At 36.5% G+C, this 21,371-nt stretch overlaps 1 protein-coding gene across 8 annotated transcripts in view; it reads left to right on the top strand.

Moving 5' to 3' along the window:
- PPP1R13B (protein phosphatase 1 regulatory subunit 13B) overlaps positions 1-20,945 on the top strand; it is a 76,396-nt gene extending 55,451 nt beyond the window's left edge. For 6 of the 8 annotated variants that reach the window (XM_064512022.1, XM_064512023.1, XM_026111398.2 and 3 more), the window contains 13 exons: positions 2,174-2,275; positions 3,361-3,535; positions 3,934-4,130; positions 4,613-4,777; positions 5,643-5,823; positions 11,151-11,320; positions 12,194-12,695; positions 13,263-14,014; positions 15,597-15,734; positions 15,816-15,949; positions 16,651-16,817; positions 17,754-17,953; positions 19,458-20,945. In XM_064512022.1, the coding sequence (XP_064368092.1) occupies positions 2,174-2,275; positions 3,361-3,535; positions 3,934-4,130; positions 4,613-4,777; positions 5,643-5,823; positions 11,151-11,320; positions 12,194-12,695; positions 13,263-14,014; positions 15,597-15,734; positions 15,816-15,949; positions 16,651-16,817; positions 17,754-17,953; positions 19,458-19,499 (2,925 nt within the window). In that variant the 3' untranslated portion in view covers positions 19,500-20,945. The remainder of the gene's footprint in view (positions 1-2,173; positions 2,276-3,360; positions 3,536-3,933; positions 4,131-4,612; positions 4,778-5,642; positions 5,824-11,150; positions 11,321-12,193; positions 12,696-13,262; positions 14,015-15,596; positions 15,735-15,815; positions 15,950-16,650; positions 16,818-17,753; positions 17,954-19,457) is intronic. The other 2 variants (XM_026111397.2, XM_026111399.2) reach the window with 1 other exon arrangement.
- The last annotated feature ends 426 nt before the right edge of the window (positions 20,946-21,371 follow it).

Here is a 21,371-nt window from a genome sequence, read left to right on the forward strand (position 1 = left end):
TTAAAGAGAGCTATTGGTTGTTAAAACGCAGTGTTACTGGTCTAAAAGTTATTTTGGAAGACTAAATTATCAAAGAGAAAGAGTTCCCTTCTTGTATTTTAACTGTGAATCTTGTCTGGAGACATCAAACTTGATTTCATAATCAAGAGTCTTGGACTGATTCTGGCAAAATGTCTTTCAGTGTATTTTAGTCTCTTAACACATACCGTATGTTATTTGCTGCTTCAAGAAAAGTGATGGAGGTCCATGTGGATGTCTGATACATAGTCTGTGATTCTTGTTGGACTTCTGAGCTCTCATGAATATAACGATGCTCAAAGGAGTATTTTTGGTATACTGTATGATTTTACTTCTAGAAAGCGAACATCTCAAGCCCTGGAGGACAATAAGGCAGCAATTTTTATATGATGAGACAGGGAAAGTTGAAACAAAACTTTGTCAAAAAATGATTCTTCTGTGGAAGTGATGCACTGAATCATATTGCCCTTACTGTGCTTCATTTGCCAAGGGAAGTCAACCCAGCAGACCATGAAAGCAGGACAGTGCTGCCATTAACACAAGTGTGTTTTGAAAAAGTAAGTTTGATAACAGCTATTTCAGAAGTGAGAAGTTCTTCAATAGACTATAAGAGAAGGAAATGAAAATTTATTTTCTTAATGAGAAATAAGTCTGGTATCCATACCAAGTACTATCTTGGTCCTATGAATAGATCATCTGAAGTGTAGCTTTCTATCATTTCTATTGATTCTGATCTTTCTTCAGAAGATAATACATGGCAGAGTATAAATGTTTCTGTTAATCCCAGTGTAGCTGTGTTCAGTTCTTGTTTGGTGTTCTTTGTGTTTGGTTATTTTTTTGCCTGTTTACATCTTGCCTGTGATCGATTCATAACGTCTTCTATTTGTAAGACCTAATTCCTCAGAAACATAATATAGGCTTTTACACGTATTATTCTCTGTGACTAACGGTCTGAGAACTACTATATTGGCATCTGGACAAAGTTGGTTAGTGGTAGTCCAAAACGCTGCGGATAATGCAAAATGGAAGTCTGTGTCATCTGGGGTGTATGCATGTATTTTTTTTTTTTCTAGGGGAGAGGAGGAAGCTTTTCAGTGTAGCATTGGTTCTTCACTTTGATACAGTTTTTTTGGGGAGGAGCGGGTGGGTTAATTTGGGATCATCTCTTGATTAAAACTTCAGTCGGTAATACCTACTTGTTGATCCAAAGTGCATAGGCTTTACATCGCTTCACTTTGTGTAGTATGAGTACTTTTTTCTCTTCGTTCTTTTGTCTGTTAGTGTTTTCATCTGTCATCTGTTCTTCCCCTTTTGCTTTTTCTGCCCTTAATATGTGCATGGTCTTTGTCCTTTCTGCTCAGAGCTTCCTTATTCACTAATCTGTTTGCATCATTTTTCTTCCTCTGAGGTCTGGGGGGAGGGTATGTGTGTGAAATTCTTGTTGTCTGTGAGACAGCTAAGCTCCATATTTTAAGCTTTTCTGATAGATGCAGTAGCAGAACGGTTTGGAAATAGAATACTTTCAGCGGCATACAATCTGCTGATGGCTGTCAGAGAATTCGCAATAGTTGTATCATTTGGGTGGTCTGGAGTGCAGCAATTTCTATGTCACAAGTGTAAACTATATTTTCCAAATACATTTGAAAGATCTTCAGTTGAAGACTTAATGGGTCTCAAAAGTCCTGCATGGCTGAAAGTACAGAAGAAAAATGCTAGGGTATTTGAGAGACTGCACACTAATTATTAGAAATAAAAATATCTTTTCATATCTTTGCTTACAAATATAAAAGTTCACTGTATTAAATGGAAACAATTACTAAACTTGTGAAAATCTGATATGTTCAATAAGTTGCAATGGTAGCAGTGCAAATGGAACAAGTCTTCACTGGACAAAGTGTGTGCATGTTATTGTAGAAAGGATAACTAAGAAATGTCTGGATCACGCAGTTCTGAACTGGTATTTCAGAAAATCTAAGTTATGGTGCTTATAATGTCTTTAATGTTGCATTATAGGTGTGGTTCAAAGGCAGAAGATTACTAAATCCGAGTAGGATTACTTAATATGAAACTTATTAATGACTGCATGTTTTTAGCTTATAGTGTCAGAACATTTAATATACATAATCACATTAACATAACATTTTGTGGTCTGCAGGTTGGGAATCCTCGCGTTGAGCTCACTCTTTCTGAACTTCAAGATATGGCTGCCCGACAGCAGCAGCAGATTGAAAATCAACAGCAAATGTTGGTTGCTAAGGTAATAATGTTAGCAGCAAACAAAATGTAGAGATCATAATAAATGCAGGTTTCCTTCAACTTATGCAAACCTAACTTTTATCGCTACAGAAAAATGCACCAATTCATTCTAGATAAGCTAAAGAAAGAGAAGAGAAATCCACTGTTTTAACAAGTTAATCTTATAGTAGGCAATATAAAACACTTCAGTTTAAATAATATTATAATAATCTTTGTCAAACCAACAGTTATGTGTCTTTATAAAAATATTGCTAGATTTTATTTGTTTCTTTTGCGAGGCTCATTTCATAATCTGTGATAGACCAGGCTTAATTCTATGCTCATGCTTAGTAGTTTATTCACTTCGGTATAGTAACAGCGGAGTGAGAAGAGAATATGCCCACTTTGTATGTATTTATACATTACATTTCCATGGTCTATGAGGTGTAAGAATCCAGATATATTTTCAGAGCTGAGAGTGGCATTAATGTTTTTAACATTATTGTAGGTGTTATAAAATACAGTGTGCACTGGATGCTTGGAGTTCAACAAAGTATTTTTGAAAGGAATCAGCCTGACAATTCTGTTGTTCTTTTTTGACGGAAATAATGTAGAAGAAAGAGGCACCTTCTTTGTGTGCCCAGTGGACTGGCTGTTATTTTAAACTGGAATATTATCTTACAGTAGGTCAGCTTGTCTAAAGCAGTTTACTGGACGTATTTTGTCGTTTCTGGGAAACTGGATAACAGCATTGGAAGTCCACTTTGCAGCAGCTGGGAAAGTGTTACTAGCAGCAGAAAGCAAATGCTGGAGGAACCTTCACAGATGTGTTGGAGTGTTCAGGCTGGGATTGTTTGTGCTTATATACGTAGATTTGATACTTGGTCTGAAACTTTTGAATTTTTATGCTCTAAAACAGATTTGTTTATGTGTAAATTAACGTTAAGAGTTTCTCTAGCAGGACTGATAGATTTTTTAACTAGATGAAACTTTTTCTGATTTCTGGAAAGAAAATTCACTGATCATAGTGATGGATTTTTATAAGTCCATTTTGTTTTTAATTAAATGGGTAACAGGTACCTTTTGTCCAAAACCTTGTTTTTCCAGGAACAACGTTTACGTTATCTGAAGCAGCAAGAACGTCGTCAGCAGCAGTCTGTTTCTGAAAGTGAAAAGCTTCAAAAACTTAAAGAACGAGTTGAAACACAAGAGACAAAGCTAAAAAAAATCCGTGCCATGAGAGGACAGGTGGATTATAGCAAGATCATGAATGGCAATCTGTGTATGTGGAATTTTAAAGTAATTTATGTAATTTAATTTACTATTCAGTGCATGACTAGCAAATAACAGTATGTACTGTAGCAGAATTTTAGATAGAATGTTTATTTTGTCTTACAGAGCCTTGTTTCTAGGAAATTTGTACATTATGTAACTTTTTTGTTTTATGTGGTCAGCTGTAAGGTCAGAATAAGTGGTCATAATAACTATCGGAAATATTTATAACTGTTAGCAAATTCCCAACACATTATAATTTTATATATTTTATAAGCTGCATGTATATGCTAGCTTTAAAATTAGTCTGTTGTACTTCTCAATACCTGTAGAAATAAAAAATTAGAAAGTAAACTGTACTTGTACTTTACTTGGTTTTTTTTCTTATTATTATTTTGTTAATCATAGCAACTGAAATTGAGCATATCAGTGCCATGTTCCAGGAAAAGCAGCAGGAGCTACAGGCTGCGGTGTTAAAAGTGGATCAACTTACTCAGCAACTGGAGGACTTAAGAAAAGGAAAACTGAATGGGTTTCAGTCTTATAACGGACAGATGACAGGACCTGCAGCAGTAGAATTAAAAAAATTATATCAAGAGCTACAGGTAAGTAACTGAGAGGTGCTATTTAAACTATATCTGTAGATTAACAAAAGTAATATTACTGCCCTCATGTTGTTAGGGCAATTGATTCTGGGACATCCCATAAAACCGGTATATTGAAATGTTGTTAATGTCTAAGGTCACAGTAAGTATATAATCCTCACAAAAGAGAACTTCATTAGCTTTTGGAGTTCCTTTATGAAATATCCTTATGCTTAGATGCTTCAGATCGGTTGCTGCATATTGGATGTATTCTACATATGCGTTCGTGAGTGTCCGCTTGCTTCTTAGGACACTCTTTCTTTCGCTGTTTTCTTTTCAAGAGTTCTTGGTTGTAAATGCTAATTTGACAGGTTATATCAAAGTACGGAATTAGAGACTCAGAACATACCTGGTCTACTTTGCTCCAGGTTTTTTAACACCATACTAAAAATAAATTTGACAGATAAAATGAAGTAACTACCATAACAACTGCATTTTTTAAGATTCGTAACAGGCTTAACCAGGAGCAGAACTCCAAGCTTCAGCAGCAGAAAGAACTCTTAAACAAACGTAATATGGAGGTGGCTATGATGGACAAGCGAATCAATGAGCTGCGTGAACGACTGTACAAGAAAAAAGTTGAGGCACGTCAAAAAGAAAACATTCCTGTAAGATAAACTATTAAAAGGGCCACACTTTAGTTTTTCAAGAGGCTATAAAAACTACGTAAAGTGTCACTTTTCTCCAGCTGAGTAATACAACTTCACCTAAAGAACTTATTTTAAGAATAGCGGTTTCTTAAAAACTATTTTAAGATTTTTCTTAGGTGTCAGAAAACTCTTAGACAAAATGTCCTTCCTTTTATTTTTCGTTGTAGTACAGACTATACTGTATTAAGATTTATAGCAGTTTATATTTGTAGGAAGGAAGGGTTGATAATGGGGTGGTGCTTCAGAGCACATACTAAATTTGGATTATTTATAAAATATTAATCTTCCAATATGAACATTTTGGGTTCCATTCCAGGAGTAGAAAAGTGATATAAATGTAAATGGTCTGATGAAGTTAGTCATAATAGTTGTCTGGGACTTTAAATAAAAATTAGCTGCACAAGTGACCATTTGTTTAAAGACTAGAGAGAGCACTTCTGGATTCCCATACATACTCCCAGCTGGAGGTAACACTTTAAAAAAAAACAAAATAAAATAAAAAGCTGTTTGATCATTTAAGAACTTATTTTAGCCCACTCGCCTAAGAGGCAATGAAAAGAGATCTTGCACAGAAAAAAGTTTTCTTCATAAAACGTATATGCCATGGCTGAGAACTTTTGCTTTTGAGGTTGTTTATTTTAGGGAATGAAATTTGTCTTTCTACTTCATGTTTTTGTAAAAGCATGGAGGACGGTCACTTAATTATTACGATAACTTAGCTACAGTACATGGTTCTAGATAATTAATTTTAAACCTCCTGTTTGTGCATAACAAACGCCTAGATTAGATGGAAGTTCACATGTTTTGATTTGTCTATTTTTAGTTGAACCGTATTAATGGAACTTCATCACCCCAGTCATCCTTGAATGCTTCAGGAAGGGTTGCAGCAGTGGGACCTTATATTCAAGTTCCAAGTGCTGGCACTTATGCTGTACCAGTAGATCCAGTTAAACCACAGTCTCTCACCATTGCGTCTAGCTCAACACATGGAAGATCAAAATCTGGTAAGCACTTTAGTGTAGTGTTTATTAATAAACATTGTTTGGAAAGGAGTAATAAGGAAAAGGAGATTATCCTGTGTCAGGATAATCTCTGTAGTGGAGGCAAGTTTTAGATAGGTTGATACTTTTCTGTGAATTGGACATTAGTCTTTTGATACAAAGCATTTTTGCCTCTTTCCGTGATTTTTTCCTAGAAGACTGAGAATATTGTCTTCGTCATTTTGCTAGCTGGTACACCACTAAAAAGGAACACGTGCTTCTTCACAGATTTCATGTTCTGTTCTGTCTTTAACAGCTTTTCAATTAGTTTGAGTGTTTCCGTGTATTAATGGAATCAACTTTGTGGAAAACTGTATTATAAACAACTGTTTACAGTATGTTGCCTTTTCTTAAGTGAAACAAAGCTATTGAACTAGTAAGAACAGTATCACTTCTCAGGAGGAGACTCCAGCTGAGATATGACAATTGGTGGTTCCAGCACAGACTGTTTTGAAGCATTTCTGAAATGGAGTAATGTTAGTGTTGATGCTTTTTAGCTGTTTCTCTCTTCATTAGCAAAGGAGCCCTTCAGAATAGTGCCCATACCTTGCTATCTGGAATTTGTTCCATGTCTCCCATAATTAATAATTCCATCTATATTGAAAACAGAAAATACCAGTTTTTATTTACATTGGAGACTGAAGGAAGCAGGTCATGCCAGTTGTGCCTTGAGTTGCTATTCTAGCAAAGCTCACTTGTCTGGTCAATTTATCAGTAAACATCTTAGCAAAAACAGAATACTGAAGAAGTGGCTGGCAGGAAGAACCCGCTTAATATAACATAGATAAAGATGCACAGTCCCATGGATCTGACCACAGGACTTTGAGTGCTCTTCTAGGAGAGATCTAAAAATGGGTTAAGAGCAAAGCTTCCGCAATATTCACTTGTTTTCCAGTACTTAGTACTGAATAGTCCAGCAGAGCTGGCAGAATGCTTCCAAATGGGGAAGAAGAGATGGAGGGAAGACTGCTAAACATTTCTGTAGGATAGACCCTAACAACTTAGTAAGGTCTGTGAAATAATCTTGTACCGAGGATATGTCATTAGTCATGCTTATTCTGTATGAGCAAATACTTGCCAAAAGTTTAATTTTCAGACAGAAAAGATAGCACTAAAGACTTATCTATGTTCTGTTTTTGTAGAAGCATGTGAGATGTCTAGTTCTAGTACATAGTCTACGAGTCTTATTGAAAGAACAGGGAAAAACAAACAAAAAACCAACCCAGGGTCAGGAAGTGAAACCATCCAAATGGAGCTGAAAAAACCCCAGTGTTTTTCCTTGATCTCAGTGATATAATAATACTTTTAGTTTAAGTCAAATGTTGTACAAACCCCATCGCCGTGTTTTTATAGAAAAATCTTAAGAGTATAGAATGCCTTAATTGTAGGGTAAAATGACACATTTGCAACAGACTTGGTTTTGGACATGTGGATTCCTCTTCCACATATAGGAAAGGACAATTCATAACTTTTAAATGCACAGACCAAAAATAATCCATTATTTTGTAAATAACCAGTATCAATACATGCCCACTTCTAGAACTGTCTCAAGAGATTGCTCCTTTTTATTAAAGGGATTATTCTACCTTAGCACTGACATTATGTTTATTACTCTGAACATAATTGAAGAAAATCCCTCAAGATAGATTTATGTAAGAAGTTTATCTCCTCACAGGAAGAAAAACAATTTTGAGAATTTTTTTTGAACTGTCCTGCTTTTATTTCTCATTATCTGAGTTTTCCTGTTCTAATTTCTCCATTGTCATTGTTATAATTTTTCCACCACTTTTTTTTCTTTCTTTTTCTGTGTAACTGGATCTGCCTTGGTGTGTCCGGTAGAGACAGACTGTGGGTGTGTGAAAAAATCTCCAGACACCTGGAAGGTTTCTGATTTAGACATAATAGTGGATCCTATTCTGTCACCTTCCACTTCTCTTCAGTCTGCTGTTCACAATGTCATCCGCCTGGCACCTACTGTCTTTGACACCCAACACTGTGAGTCTGTAGAAGATCTTCGGCTAGCTAAGAACTCAGTTTTTTAATATGGTCATCTGAGCTCTTGCACACAGATGCATATTAAACAGCATCTTCAGAACTTGTGCTGTGTTCTGGCATGCAGTAGATGCTGTTGAAATGTAAAATTTTTTGGAAGTTGCTTTTCTCCTTTGAATGAAACAGATTTGCAGCAAATTGATCCCTGGAGTACTGCAATAGACCTACACTAAGAATGAGTTTTCTTCATTGAAAAATCCCGAAAAAGGAATTACTAGAAATTTTGTGCTAATCATCAAAGCATGTTTTAGGATATCTCGCATTAAATAAATATAATACACACAGATTTGGTTTGAGTTACTTAGTGTGAGAGTTTGAGAGTTTTCATGACACATTGGCCCTAGATTTTGGATAAAAGCTGACTTTGGCCAAGTCAATAGCAGGAATCTTCTTGACTTCAATAGGACCAAAATGTTATACTTGGTTTGCACTTCACTTGCTACAGTAACTATCTGGGATCCAGATCTATGAAAATGTTTAGGTGAAATCAGAGAAAATACAGGAAAACTTTTTTGTACATGTCTCTCCTCACTGCCTTATCTATGTAAGTGCCAAATGGGTTGATGAGAGATGAACTACACTGACTGTTGGGTAGTCTTATAAATGGCAGGAGGGTACATTTGCAGGAGCAAATGAAGCCAGTTGGATGAAATGGTTATGGGATGGCTGAGAGTAGGAGCTCGTTAGGGCTTGTCAGAAGGGTGTTGCCATTAGATGGATATGAGTGTCAGGGACCTGTTCAGTCTAACAAAAGGTAGCAAAAGGCAGAAGCTGTTTGGTTGCCTCCTCTTAGCATCCATCATGCCAGCTTCTGGCACCATATGCTGCAGTTGCAGATTGCAACAGCAGCTTATTTTAAGTGCACAAGACTCAGCTTGGCTTATGGGAATACATGAAATGTGCACCCATACAAAATGCATGACGCTTGGCAGGTCTGCCAGAATGTAATATGAAGGACACGAAGATGGGAAGAGTTATACTCTGATGTTTACAGAAGTAGAATGAAACAGAGAAGTCAGGGGAGAGGGAGTCTGAATTTACTTCCAACATGTTACCTCAGAGTTCAGGGATGACCATGCTAATATTTGGAACTCTAAGGATTACAGAAAGTTTTTGTTTAACTGCCTTTCTGATAGAAGGCTGTGTGTTTATATATGCAGGTAAGAGAATTCAGTGTTTTAGCATTTTTGCTGTTGTTTCTGTAAGTGCTTTCTTAACAGCTAAGCTTATAAGTAAAGATGCTTCGTTCTGTATGAATCAGTTATAACAGCTTGTACTGATCTTTAAAATAGAAGTTTTACTGAACCATAACCTCACGAGAATTATAGACTGTCCTGTGTATTTTGTACAGCAAATGTTAATTTGATGTATACTTAGAAAACTTGCTGTAATTTAGGGCCAGAGTGTTTACACATTCATCTCTTTTGGTCTTGCTCTTGTTAACCAGATAAACAAACAAACCAACCAACCAACCTACCCCAGGATGGCTAGTTCTTGGATGTTACCAGTATTAAGCTGGGCCTCCTTACATCATTTTCTTGGCAGTTTGCAAGTGTTAAAAATTATTTCTGGACTGCATATTATATTCTCAGTGTAAAAATACACAAGTGTTACCTTATTTCAATGACCAACCCCAAAAATATTCTTGCTCCAAAGTTGTCACCTCTCAGAATTCAACCACAGTTGATCTAAATTTGAAAGGTTAATACAATATTGTGGTAAGGAATGGTCTGCACATATGTATTTCAAAAATAATTAGTAGAGCAGATCATATGCAGAAGGATAACTTTGTATTTTTCCTCACTTAAAAGTAAGCTTATAAAGAGGTTTATGTGCTAATAGACTGAATTTGCTCTCATGTTGAAAACATTAATTGTCAAGAAATCTTCAGGTTGTCCCTTCTGGGGAAGAAAAAAAGGGATACTGAGTAAAAGAGGATAAGGTTTTTGGAAGGAAAGTAGAGTGGTGATGTTAAATTCACTATACTTAGAATATTCCTATGCAGCTTATTCTTAGATTAATTTTTATAGTAGACAGAGAATGGCAAAGAATTCTAGAAACAGTCTTGCTGATCCTGTTTTCTAAGGGGCCTGAAGTTGAAATGAAATGAGAAGCTTTGCCAGTAAGTACCTCTGTTTTTTCATTTGATCTTGTCTTACTATGGGGTCTAGAAATCTCAGTAAATCTTCCTTTTCCCCCTGCAGTATACTTCATTTTATTTGTCATCCTCTAGTAAAGTTAGTTATCTGTTACATGTCATCTGTATTAAGCTTAAATGCTCCACTAAGATCATTACAGAGCAGTAGGGAAGGAGAAGACCACCTCTGGTCTTCTTGGAGTAAGAGAAACCTGAAGTTTAATCTTTTAAAGGCAGATCAAAGCCTTTGGACCTAGCCAAGGATCTATCTAGTTACTATAAAACAGTTTTAATTATCAGGCCTTTTAAAATGCTTACTTAGAAAGTAAATAGTCTCCTCCAGTTAATAAAGGAACATATCAAAGCATCTAGGAGATCATTAAGGGTTTGTTGCCTCAGTTTACGTGCAGCTGTGCGTGATGTTTTTGCATATGATGAGGATAAAAGCCCGTGACTTGTATCTTGATGTTGTGACTTGAACTTGTCAGCTGACTTTACACATCTGTAAAATTAAATCTGTGAGGCAATGCTGATCAGGTAAGTTAGCTGAGGAAGAACAAAAGGTAAGTGCCAGTTTCAGCAATGAAATGTATGTTTTTGTTTCACCACGTTGTTCAAATGAGTTCCTGGTATGATTCAATGAATCTAGTAACAATAGTTTAAATTTGGAATAAGTCTAATTGGAGTTTATATAGAGCTTACATAGATTTAACATTTAGCGTATTTTGGCAGTGTTTCTGGATAGTACCAAAAGAAATCTATTGATTGGAATGTTTCTGTAAGGACTTTTTTTCTGAACCTAATTTTAAGTTTGTCTTTTAACAGCAGAATGTGCAACCCTCACTTGAAAATTTTAACCATTTTTTTCTTTAGCTAATTTATAATACAGTTTGAATATCAAAGGCTAATGAACAGTATATTGTATGCAGTGATTGAGCTTTCAGTATTGACTTCTGAATCAGACATTAATAAGGATTTATCTAATTTTTGGAATCAAATTCATTCTGTTATAATCTAAACTATTCCACTTCATATGTTATTTTGCTTGTTTACGATGATGACATGGATTATCTTAAATATAATATTTTTCTCTGTTTTCAAGCGAATGATGGAAATTGGCCAATACTTAAACAGAGTTCAACTCCTGTGGTAAAGCCCCCTCAGATCTCCAACACAGACTGGAAAGAATCAAGCATGGATACTGCTTTAAAACAAGGAACTATATCCAGCCAGCCTTTGCCAACTTCAGTATTAGGAAGTACTGATAAGCTGGTGCGTTTCATCTATGGTGTATTTTTAAATCTAGTTTGCTGAAATTGTAAACCTTTGGCGTCTGTAGCCAAACTCTCTTCAGATATTTACACATTTCATTTTCCTGCTGATAACTATTAAAAGCATCACAAACAAAATTACGTTTATATTCCTCCTTTTTCTTTCTGCTCTTATGACATTAGAAGTTTTTCCCCAACTTCAGTGGTTTGTATGCATTCCTGTTCTGTTGCATCAGTCTTCCCCTTCCCCCCCTTTGCTTCTCCTAATCATCTTCCCCACCCTCCTGTTTTTCTTTTTCAGATCTTTATGTTGCTATTTTACTTGGCATAGATTATCACTTTTTCAGCATGTGCTCTTTTCCTCACAAAAATCCTTAAAAAAAAAAATAACATTAAATACATCCTTCGGAGAGCCCTTTCGTGTTGTATATCTGCATTGTTGTTCTTGTACTTTATGAATTCTTTAAGACTGTAATCTTTAACAAATAAGGACCTTGTCTTTAATTTGTGTTGGTAAACTGTCACTGTTGCCATGCTATATATTATCAAATATATTATCAAATAGGTACTGGGATGCAGAACCTAGAACTAGTCATTCAAGTTTAGAAAGTATGCAAATAGTTTTTGGTTCATATTAATGAATAAATGAAGATGCCTTAACACACTGGCCTCTGCCTATGACATATGATGATGTCTTGTGATAAATTCAGGTAGAGTCACGTCTAGTGATTAAGGAACACAAATTGTATATATTAACTCCTTCACTGTCACATAAGATTATTAGTTTGCTTTGTTCAGTGTAAAATATTCTTGCTCATAGGTATTTATTTAATTAAATAATTTTTCATATGCTAGTTTTATTGTTCTTATATAGGGTCTTGATCTGGGGAAAGTGCCACCAACAATTCCTGGTGTAAGCAAGCAATTGCCTCAAAACTACGGGACCTATCCAAGTCCAGTTCCCTTAGGAACAGGTTCTACAAATTCTCTAGAAAGAAGAAAGGACGGCAGTCTACCCAGACCTGGCACCAGTATAACAAATCGACAAAGACCCGTTCCACTACCACCGGCTAGCAATATACACCAGCCCAGTTCTTCACAGCAGATTCAACAGAGAATTTCTGTACCTCCCAGCCCTACATATCAGCCTTCCGGACCCCCCTTGTTTCCAGGAGGAGATGGCAGGCCAGAACTCCCTTTGACTGTGGCTATCAGACCTTTTCTAGCTGATAAAGGGTCAAGACCTCAGTCTCCCAGAAAAGGACCACAGACAGTGAACTCCAGTTCCATCTACTCAATGTATCTTCAGCAAGCGACACCACCAAAGAATTATCAACAAGCTGTATACAATACATTAAATAAGTCAGTAAAAGCAGGTAGAATATATTGTGCTTTCTTTTTTTCTCTTTTGAAATAGACTGTTATTTGTTAGGCTTCATTTAATTTCTGTATCAGTACAAGTTGCTTGAAAATCTCATCTAAATTCGTGAGAAGAGGAAAGGTATTTTTATATATGCAGCATGGCAGCAGAATGATCCCATTTATTTTTGGAGTGGTAGATAAGCATATATTCAGTTACCTTTTATTTAAAACAAGTTGCTCTTAGAACAATATACTATATAATTTGGATACTCTACATATACTTTCAGAAATAAATTGAAAAAAGTTGTCTAGAGATGTTTTCTCCTCTTACTGATTCCTCCTGAAAGAGGAAAAACATTCCAGGCATTACTTATTGCCATTTATAATGGTAAGAAACATTGCCATCAATAACAGAGGAGTGTTTATTCCTGTTTTGATGGACTCTAACGTAATTCGATTCTTTTTTTTCTATATTAGTTTTGAACAAGTAGCAACAGACACACATGCAGTTTATTCCCAAATATTTTTATCGGGTAATTTCAGAGCAGTTCTTCATTGTTTTCCTTTTTCTTTTCTTCCAGTTTATGGAAAACCTGTCTTACAATCTGGTTCCACTTCTCCCTCTCCATTGCCATTCCTTCATGGTTCTTTGCCTGCTCAGACTTCACAGCCTCAGACTGAGCTCTCTGAAAAAGATCAGGAGCTGGAAAACGTTCCACCATCCAGTGAAAATAGTAATGTGGAAAACATTCCTCGTCCTCTCAGTCCTACTAAGCTTACACCTATTGTACATTCACCCCTACGATATCAAAGTGATGCTGATCTTGAAGCTCTGAGAAGAAAACTGGCCAACGCTCCTAGGCCATTAAAGAAGCGTAGCTCTATCACTGAACCAGAAGGCCCAAGTGGACCAAATATACAAAAATTACTGTATCAGCGCTTTAATACTCTTGCTGGAGGAATAGAAAGTGCTCCTTTTTATCAGCCAAGCAATCCACAGGACTTTATAGGCATCTTAGCAGATGTTGATAATGGTAACGCTAGTACCAATGGCAACATTGAAGAACCCATTTCTGTGCAACCTGTAGTTCCTCCTCCTGATGAGCCACCACCTTCATCAGATGCCAATGATAATGAATTACCTTCTCCTGCTACAGAGGAACTAATAAGCACTGAAACCACAAATCAAACATCTGAGACAACTGAAGATAACAACAACAATCCTGCCATAGTTCCTTCTGTTGAACCGTCATCCACTCCCACACCTGAGGTCAGCTCTCCAGTAGAGGATGAAGCTCCTTTGCTGCCAGCTCTTCCTCCTCCACTTCCTCCAGTAAGTGACCCAAAAAAGACAATTATGCGAACTTTAGAATTGGCTGTGTGTTTAAGCAAAACTGGAAGATGATGATGATATGCTAAATGGTGTGCCACACTTTAAGTTTTATGAAGCTAAAATAAAAGAAAACCAAGAGAGCACCAAAGAAGATTCTTATGTGTTAGTTTCTTTACGAGTGTAGTGTTTTAATAGGGGAAAATATGCACACAGGCAACAGAAGACTGTGTATATACATTAGGCTACAGAACAACTTTGGGGATATGCTTTTGTTGTAGAACTAATTCTGATATCTGAGATACCATTTAAAAAATGTCATTTCCCCAGGGCTACATTTAGTTATTCTATTCTGTTTTGACTATTCGTATGAACCTACGCGTAAGTTACTGCAGTGGGGCTTTTTAATTTGCAAACAAGCTTCCTGCTTCCCTCTCAGTAGAGAGATGTGAGACCAGAGTTGACAACACTACCAGCAACACAGCTGACTTGTTTTAGCAGAAATGTTTCTCTAATGTGCTTGTCTCATAATCTGAATTGTTTTCAGTATTTCTTCTCCAGCTGCACCAAAACCTTCTAAATACTAGTTGGCCTTGCCATTACCAAAATCTACAGCATATAGAGAATTAAAAATGGAGAAAAAAATGAATTTTATTCTTAGTTGTTAATATGTTTCAATTTAATGTTGATTTCAGAGACTATCTTCACTTTTTGATTCATGTAAAGCTATCGTAAATTCTTCAGCAAAATCCTCCGATTCCTATTACAGTTTGATTGCGGTGTGTACATGGCTTTGTATGCATTTCCTATGAGTGCAAGTGTCTAGGGTACTTCTGGGGAACAGAATACATTAGCAGTGGGTATTATTCATATTGTGAAAGGCTTACTTTCCAAAGTGAAACAGCCATACTAAATAGGAGTGTAAATGAAAACAGTTCTTACAGAGCTACAGAATAAAGCACTCCATTAATAACAAAGACACGTGTGAATGATGCAGAATATTCTCAAAACACATTTAAATGTGTTTAGATCTTGAGAACGCTCCTCCTAACAGCACCAGCTAGAATCTCACGTGAAATATTTTCATGTTCTTTAAACTTTCCTTTCCCACAGCAAAGCTCAGAACTTTTTGGTACAGACTTGCAATGAACATTTGCTAATTCAAGGCAGAGATTCTTCTAAATAAAGACTGACACTCAGGCTTAATTGTGTCAAGTTTTCTAGTCTAAGCAAAAGTTTTGACCGTGTCTCAGGAAATCCACCAGAAACACGTTCAGCTCATATTAAATACAATTTTAAGATGATGGTGGTCAGAAGTTGTGGATTAAAGTACTTTGTCCCTTGTAATAACTACCTTTAAATACAACTTTCTAGATTATTTTGGCATGCTTTTTCATTTTTCAGCTGAATAAAATGTATTAAGGTATCAAGCCTTGAAGTAGACTTTATAATAAAAGTGTTTGCATACTTCTAATTAATATTTAAGGAGGATGGGATTTTTTGTCTAATTAGAAAGTAACTATTGAATGGTTTGTAATACTCACGCACCCTGCAATGATGCCTTCCAACTTTCATCTCCACTCAGACCAAACGTACCAACCTGAAGAAACCTAACTCAGAAAGAACTGGTCATGGCTTGAGGGTGAAATTCAATCCATTAGCCCTCCTCCTAGATGCTTCTTTGGAGGGAGAATTTGATCTTGTGCAAAGAATCATATATGAGGTGAGCTTCTAAGCCAATACAATCTCTTTCAATACTTAAAAAAAAAAAAAAGATTAATGAACTCTTTCCTGTTTTCAATAGGTTGATGATCCCAGTAAACCCAATGATGAAGGAATTACACCTTTGCATAATGCAGTGTGTGCTGGTCATCACCACATTGTGAAGTTCCTGCTTGATTTTGGTGTAAATGTAAATGCAGCAGATAGTGATGGATGGTAAGTGTCAAGATTTTTAACCTAGCATCTGAAAAGAGACCATTTTTATGCAAATTCAAAAACAAAATTTAGTGGAGATCTATTCTGGGAACAGTTTCCTTCCCTTTTACCCACAGCAAGTGAGCACTTTCTAATCTCTGGATGGTGACAAACTCAAATGCAAGGTTACATCATGTTGAACTCATGTGAAAGTACACTTAAGTCATAAATTATACTATATTTTGTTTTTATTTAGTAGTATGGTTGAATTTCTTGTTCAGATGCCAAAATAATTAAATATCAAGTGATATTTATGAAGTTCATTTGCTTAAGAAGTTTCATCTTCATATAATCCATCTACAGATTTTGGATGGGGTCTGAAAGCTTACCATGCTGATCAGTTTCTCCCTCCTCTTGTTTTACCTGTCAAATTTCCTCATATTAGGAAATGCCCTTTTGTATCTAGCAGCCTTGCAAGATATGAAAATTTACATTTTTGGTAACATCTATTTTATAATGCTTGGCTTTCGTGAAGTCAGGAATCCACTCCAGGTTGTCTGACAGGTTTTGCACAATGCAAATACTATAATCAGTAAGAAGACGATTTCCTTTAAAAAAGTATTAAATATTAATATAGACAGACTAAACTTCATATTGCAAGACAAAATAGTTGGGATTCCTGGAACATTTTTTCTAATGTCCACATTTTTGCTTTACTTCAGGACACCTTTGCATTGTGCTGCTTCTTGCAATAGTGTTCACCTCTGTAAACTACTTGTTGAATCTGGGGCAGCAATTTTTGCTTCAACTATAAGTGATATAGAAACTGCTGCAGACAAGTGTGAAGAGATGGAAGAAGGTTATATTCAGTGTTCCCAGTTCTTGTATGGTAGGTTGTGATGCATCTTACAACCCTTTTTAGCTTTTCTAAAATTCAGCCCTTTTCTATCCAACAGCATGCTGTCCCTCTGTTCTCTATGAAACACTTCATTATCTTCTACTTCGGCCCTAGACTTGAAGATAATGCCCTTTACCTGTACTTTCAGAATGCTCATAACAGAATAGCCTTTTGGTTGTTACATGGCTCATGTTCTTTCCTTTCTTTGAGTTACTTCACAGGCTCTTCCTAATGTTAGGGTTTTGTTTTTTTTTTTTTTAAGATTAATTTGGCTTAATGTCAATGAAATGCTTCCATTGAGAGGTTTTGACAGTAACAGTGAGTTGTCAAGTATCTCGATAAATACTGCAACTTCCGGATGGACAGATTTCTAGTAGATCACATGAAGAAACATGTATACTTTGTGAATAAATAACTTACATAATGTTTACTTACCAAGATATGTTTTGCAAGAAAAATACCTTAGATGCAGCTGACAGATTTTCAGTTTGCATCAGAGAATGTTGTAATCTTCGTTAAGACTTCACATACATGACATTGTGCATATTTTCAGAAGTTTCAAGTGTTACTGTATAAGGTATGCTGGAGAAAATAGGCCTATGAGAAACACAGAACAGCTCTATAAAGCTGCTTTGCTCAAATATATGTCAAACTATTTTGTCCTTATTTGAATAAGACCACAAAGTTTCTATTGCATGTACAATAAAAGGAAAAAACTCATGCTGTACATCAAATATTCTGCAAGATGTGGTTTTATCATGCAGTTCAATTTCTGAAAGTGTTTCATTGTGGAAGTGCTGATAGTTGTTTGTGGAATTTTATTAGTAAGAGACTAATATATGTGGGTCACAATGTCCACACTAAAAATCCCAGAGGGAAAAGCAGGATATTTACCATTTATTGTGTTCTCTAACTTTGTGTTAACAGGAGTGCAGGAGAAGTTGGGAGTTATGAATAAAGGAGTAGTGTATGCTCTGTGGGATTATGATGCTCAGAATAATGATGAGTTGTCATTCCATGAGGGTGATGCCATTACTATTCTACGACGCAAGGATGACAACGAAACAGAGTGGTGGTGGGCCCGACTCAATGATAAAGAAGGCTATGTGCCTAAAAATCTGCTTGGGGTAAGCTCTTTTTAAGTTACCTTCTCCCTTCTACTTTTTACTTCCTCCTGAAGTAGGAACACGGATGGGTTCTGGCCAACGGTCTGCCTGTGCATCATCTTGGTACACCACTATGAAGTGGTGCACAGCAGGTTATTCTTTCAGGCCTCTGTGTTGTTACTGTAAACAGAAAGGAGAGGCTATGATAAACCCAGCTTTTTTATTCAGTAAGTTCAGTATACTTACTGAATATATTTTCAGCTTTAACCTTTAATAAGAGTTTTCCTTTGGTTAAAAAATAGGGTCCTTATGTGAAATGTAGTGGCTCTATTAGGCAGCCCTAAGGTTTGGCTCAGGAAGTATAGTTATATTAAGAAGGTCTCAAAACCTATCGTAGGAGGAAAAAAAAAACCAAACAAACAAACAACCACAATCTGGAGATCTGGCCAGAAGGCAGATGTAGCCAAAAGTGCTCAGAATCCTAGAACAGGGAAATTTTTATGTTGAATGGTAAGAAGCTGCTTCTGCTCCTTAACTCATATTTGATCCAGTTATTTCTTAAAAAACAAAAACATTATTTAGATAAAAGGCATCATGCTACCTAATCAATGGTATGGAGCAGAATTCTCCAACTAGTAGGCTGTATCCAGAGATAGCTGTGCGATCTCCTTGTGCAGCTATACACAGCTTGCAGCAGACAGCAACAGCTTCTTGTCAGTGGGATGTCAGCATTGGCCAGGGACTGAAAAGAGGCTGGCAAAAGCTAGTGGGGAAGGGGGTTACTTCGCATAGCTGTAGGTTTGGGGCCACACGCTAAAAAATGAGCCAAGCTCTGGACCTGCCGCTACTGCTTGCAGCTCTTGCGGGTGCTTGGTGCCAAGGGAACAGACTCGCATGTCTACTCGATTTCCCCTTTTCCCACTCCCTCCCCTGCGTTGCGCCCATGAAATGGGGAGCCTTTGAGTGTTCTGAGAATGACAGAGTTAACAACCCTGTCCTGTATCCCTTCTCTGTCTCCCTGCAAATTCTTTAGGAATTTTTTTTAATACTTGGCACAAGATAGGGGCACACCCCTAACTTAAAAACATAAAAATTCCTGAAGATGACAACTCTGGGCAAATTGCTTAATAGCTCTCAGTCAACTTAATGGAACACTGCTATCACAAGAGACCAGGAACTTAAGGCAACTAAGTAGGGTGATACAGAAGATAGATAAAATATGTGAAAGAAAATCTCATAGTGCAGGAAATAAGCTCTAAGGCTAGCTTTTTCTAATAAGGAGAATTCTCATACTTGAAAGTATCTTTGGTCTTCTCTGTGTCTTAAGCAGGCAGACCAAGTAATTTTAAGAGCAGTAATTTTGCTGCTGCTGGCAGGAATAAGTCAGCCTTGGCCTCCATACCCCAAACCACCCTGTATGACCCAGTTCTTAAAAGTACCCTTTTGGTTATAATTAAATTGATTTATACTTGACGTAGTAGCAGACATGCAAAACTTACTTAATATTTTTATTCTGTTTTTACAGTTATATCCACGAATAAAACCTAGACAGCGAACCCTTGCTTGAATTCAGTTGTACAAGAGTGCAATACCTTGCTGGTAACTGGAAACTTAAAACATACACTGGAGCCATTCTTATCAATCATTTCACATGGAGAAATAAAACTGTGGTAATGAGTTTTAATGGTGCTTTCTCTTGTTAAATGGACAGCATCCAAGATTTTAAAGATCTGCAGTTTGTAAATGAGGATTGTTTTATGTGCCCCACCACTGATGAGGAGAGCGATACTTCCAATACCTACAGTGTTCCTCCAACTATAGTCTAAAGCAACAAGCTTTCTTGTGTTAAATGTTCAGAGGTGTCATTTGCAAAGTGCAGATATGCTGTCCAGTCTGCTCCAATCCCACAGCAACTGTCTCACGTCAGAATTTTGGATATTTTGTTTCATACCAGTGAATGTTGAGTTCTCTCATTACCAATTGCTCTTTGGGTTCTAGGGCAGAAGATTTTCACCTGCTAAGTGCATAAGTAGTCATCAGAGCTTTAAGAGGGCTAGGATTTTAAGTGTTAACATGCTATATACTTAAATCCTAGTCTAGACAACCCCAACAAAAGCTTTATGTAGTCTAGCATCTAGTATTATTTGCATTTAGAGACAAGCTAGAGAACTAACAAAACAACAGTATTTGTACACTTCTCAAAATCCCTACACAATAATTCACGTGGTGTTTTATTTTCTTGTTACTCAACTTACAGCACCAGTGTTACCTCTACTAATGTAAAGGTTGCCCTACTAACCACCCGAGTTTGTTTGTTATGGACAAAACAGTTAATATTAAACTTGCAGCAGCTTGAGGGATTTGTATGTCTGCATGGATGAAAGTGCAATAGTTGAGAAGGGTAAGAGTCTGGTAAGAGTTATGCTATGTAATTTGAAGTCTGCCTGAGTCAGTCTAGTAGAAAATATGAAGGACTGAATAGAAGTAGGAAGAGGGTTGTGTAGATGCTAAGTCAAGGAGAGGAAAGAAACACGGTTCAGAGAAGAATTTAAGAAAGGCAGTAGCTTATTTGAGGACAGTTTCTGTGGTTCTTGGCAGCTTACATCTGTTGCCAAGGCAAGTTATGCAATAAATTATTCCACTACATTGTAGTTTCAAGCAAAAAAAAGCACTTCACTGGAATTTTAATTGTACATGATTTTATATACCAAAAGTATATTTTGAATTTCCCATTATAAGTTGTAGCCATATTTCTTGTAATTTTCTCCTGTTAAACAGTATGCAATTTGATTAATTCTTCATGTACAAGTTTTGTGTATTATTTATATATCCATTTCTGCAGTGCTGTAACTTGCTTTTACCACAGGTTTAGCATTAACTGTATATATTGTGGTGAAAAGTGAAAGGGTATTATTGTTGAAGAATTTGCTACATGAATGTGATGATTTCAAGAGCCTGTGATACACTAATTCAGAGAACATGTAAATGTGCACAATAAAGTACTGCTAAGGCATGGCTGCATTCTCTAGTATCTTTAAGTAGCAATAGTGGACACACTGTTGGTCATTGTCCACATGGAAAGACTTGAACTCCAGCTTGACACACCCTGCTTCATTCAGGTTTCCTCATTGTTTTACCTGATGCAGAGAAATTGATTTACAAAACCACTTTTGAACCTCCTTACACTATAAACTCGTGTTCCAGCTGTGACAAATTAATACTTCTCTAGGAAAGCTCTCAAGGGTGCTTTACATGCAAGCTGACAACAGAGCCTTGTGTGGTTGTTTACTCAATTTTTACTGCTACAGGAAAAGGGAGGGCAGGAAGACACTTGCTACAGCTTGTGTAGCCCGAGGATCCATCCTAATAGTTGAGTGAATGATCCAAGCTTAAAACTAAATTTAGGCTGTTGTTTGCAGAGGAAGTAAACAGTTTCCAG

The sequence above is a fragment of the Dromaius novaehollandiae genome, chromosome 5 (assembly GCF_036370855.1).
Source record: "Dromaius novaehollandiae isolate bDroNov1 chromosome 5, bDroNov1.hap1, whole genome shotgun sequence".
Lineage (NCBI taxonomy): Eukaryota > Metazoa > Chordata > Aves > Casuariiformes > Dromaiidae > Dromaius > Dromaius novaehollandiae.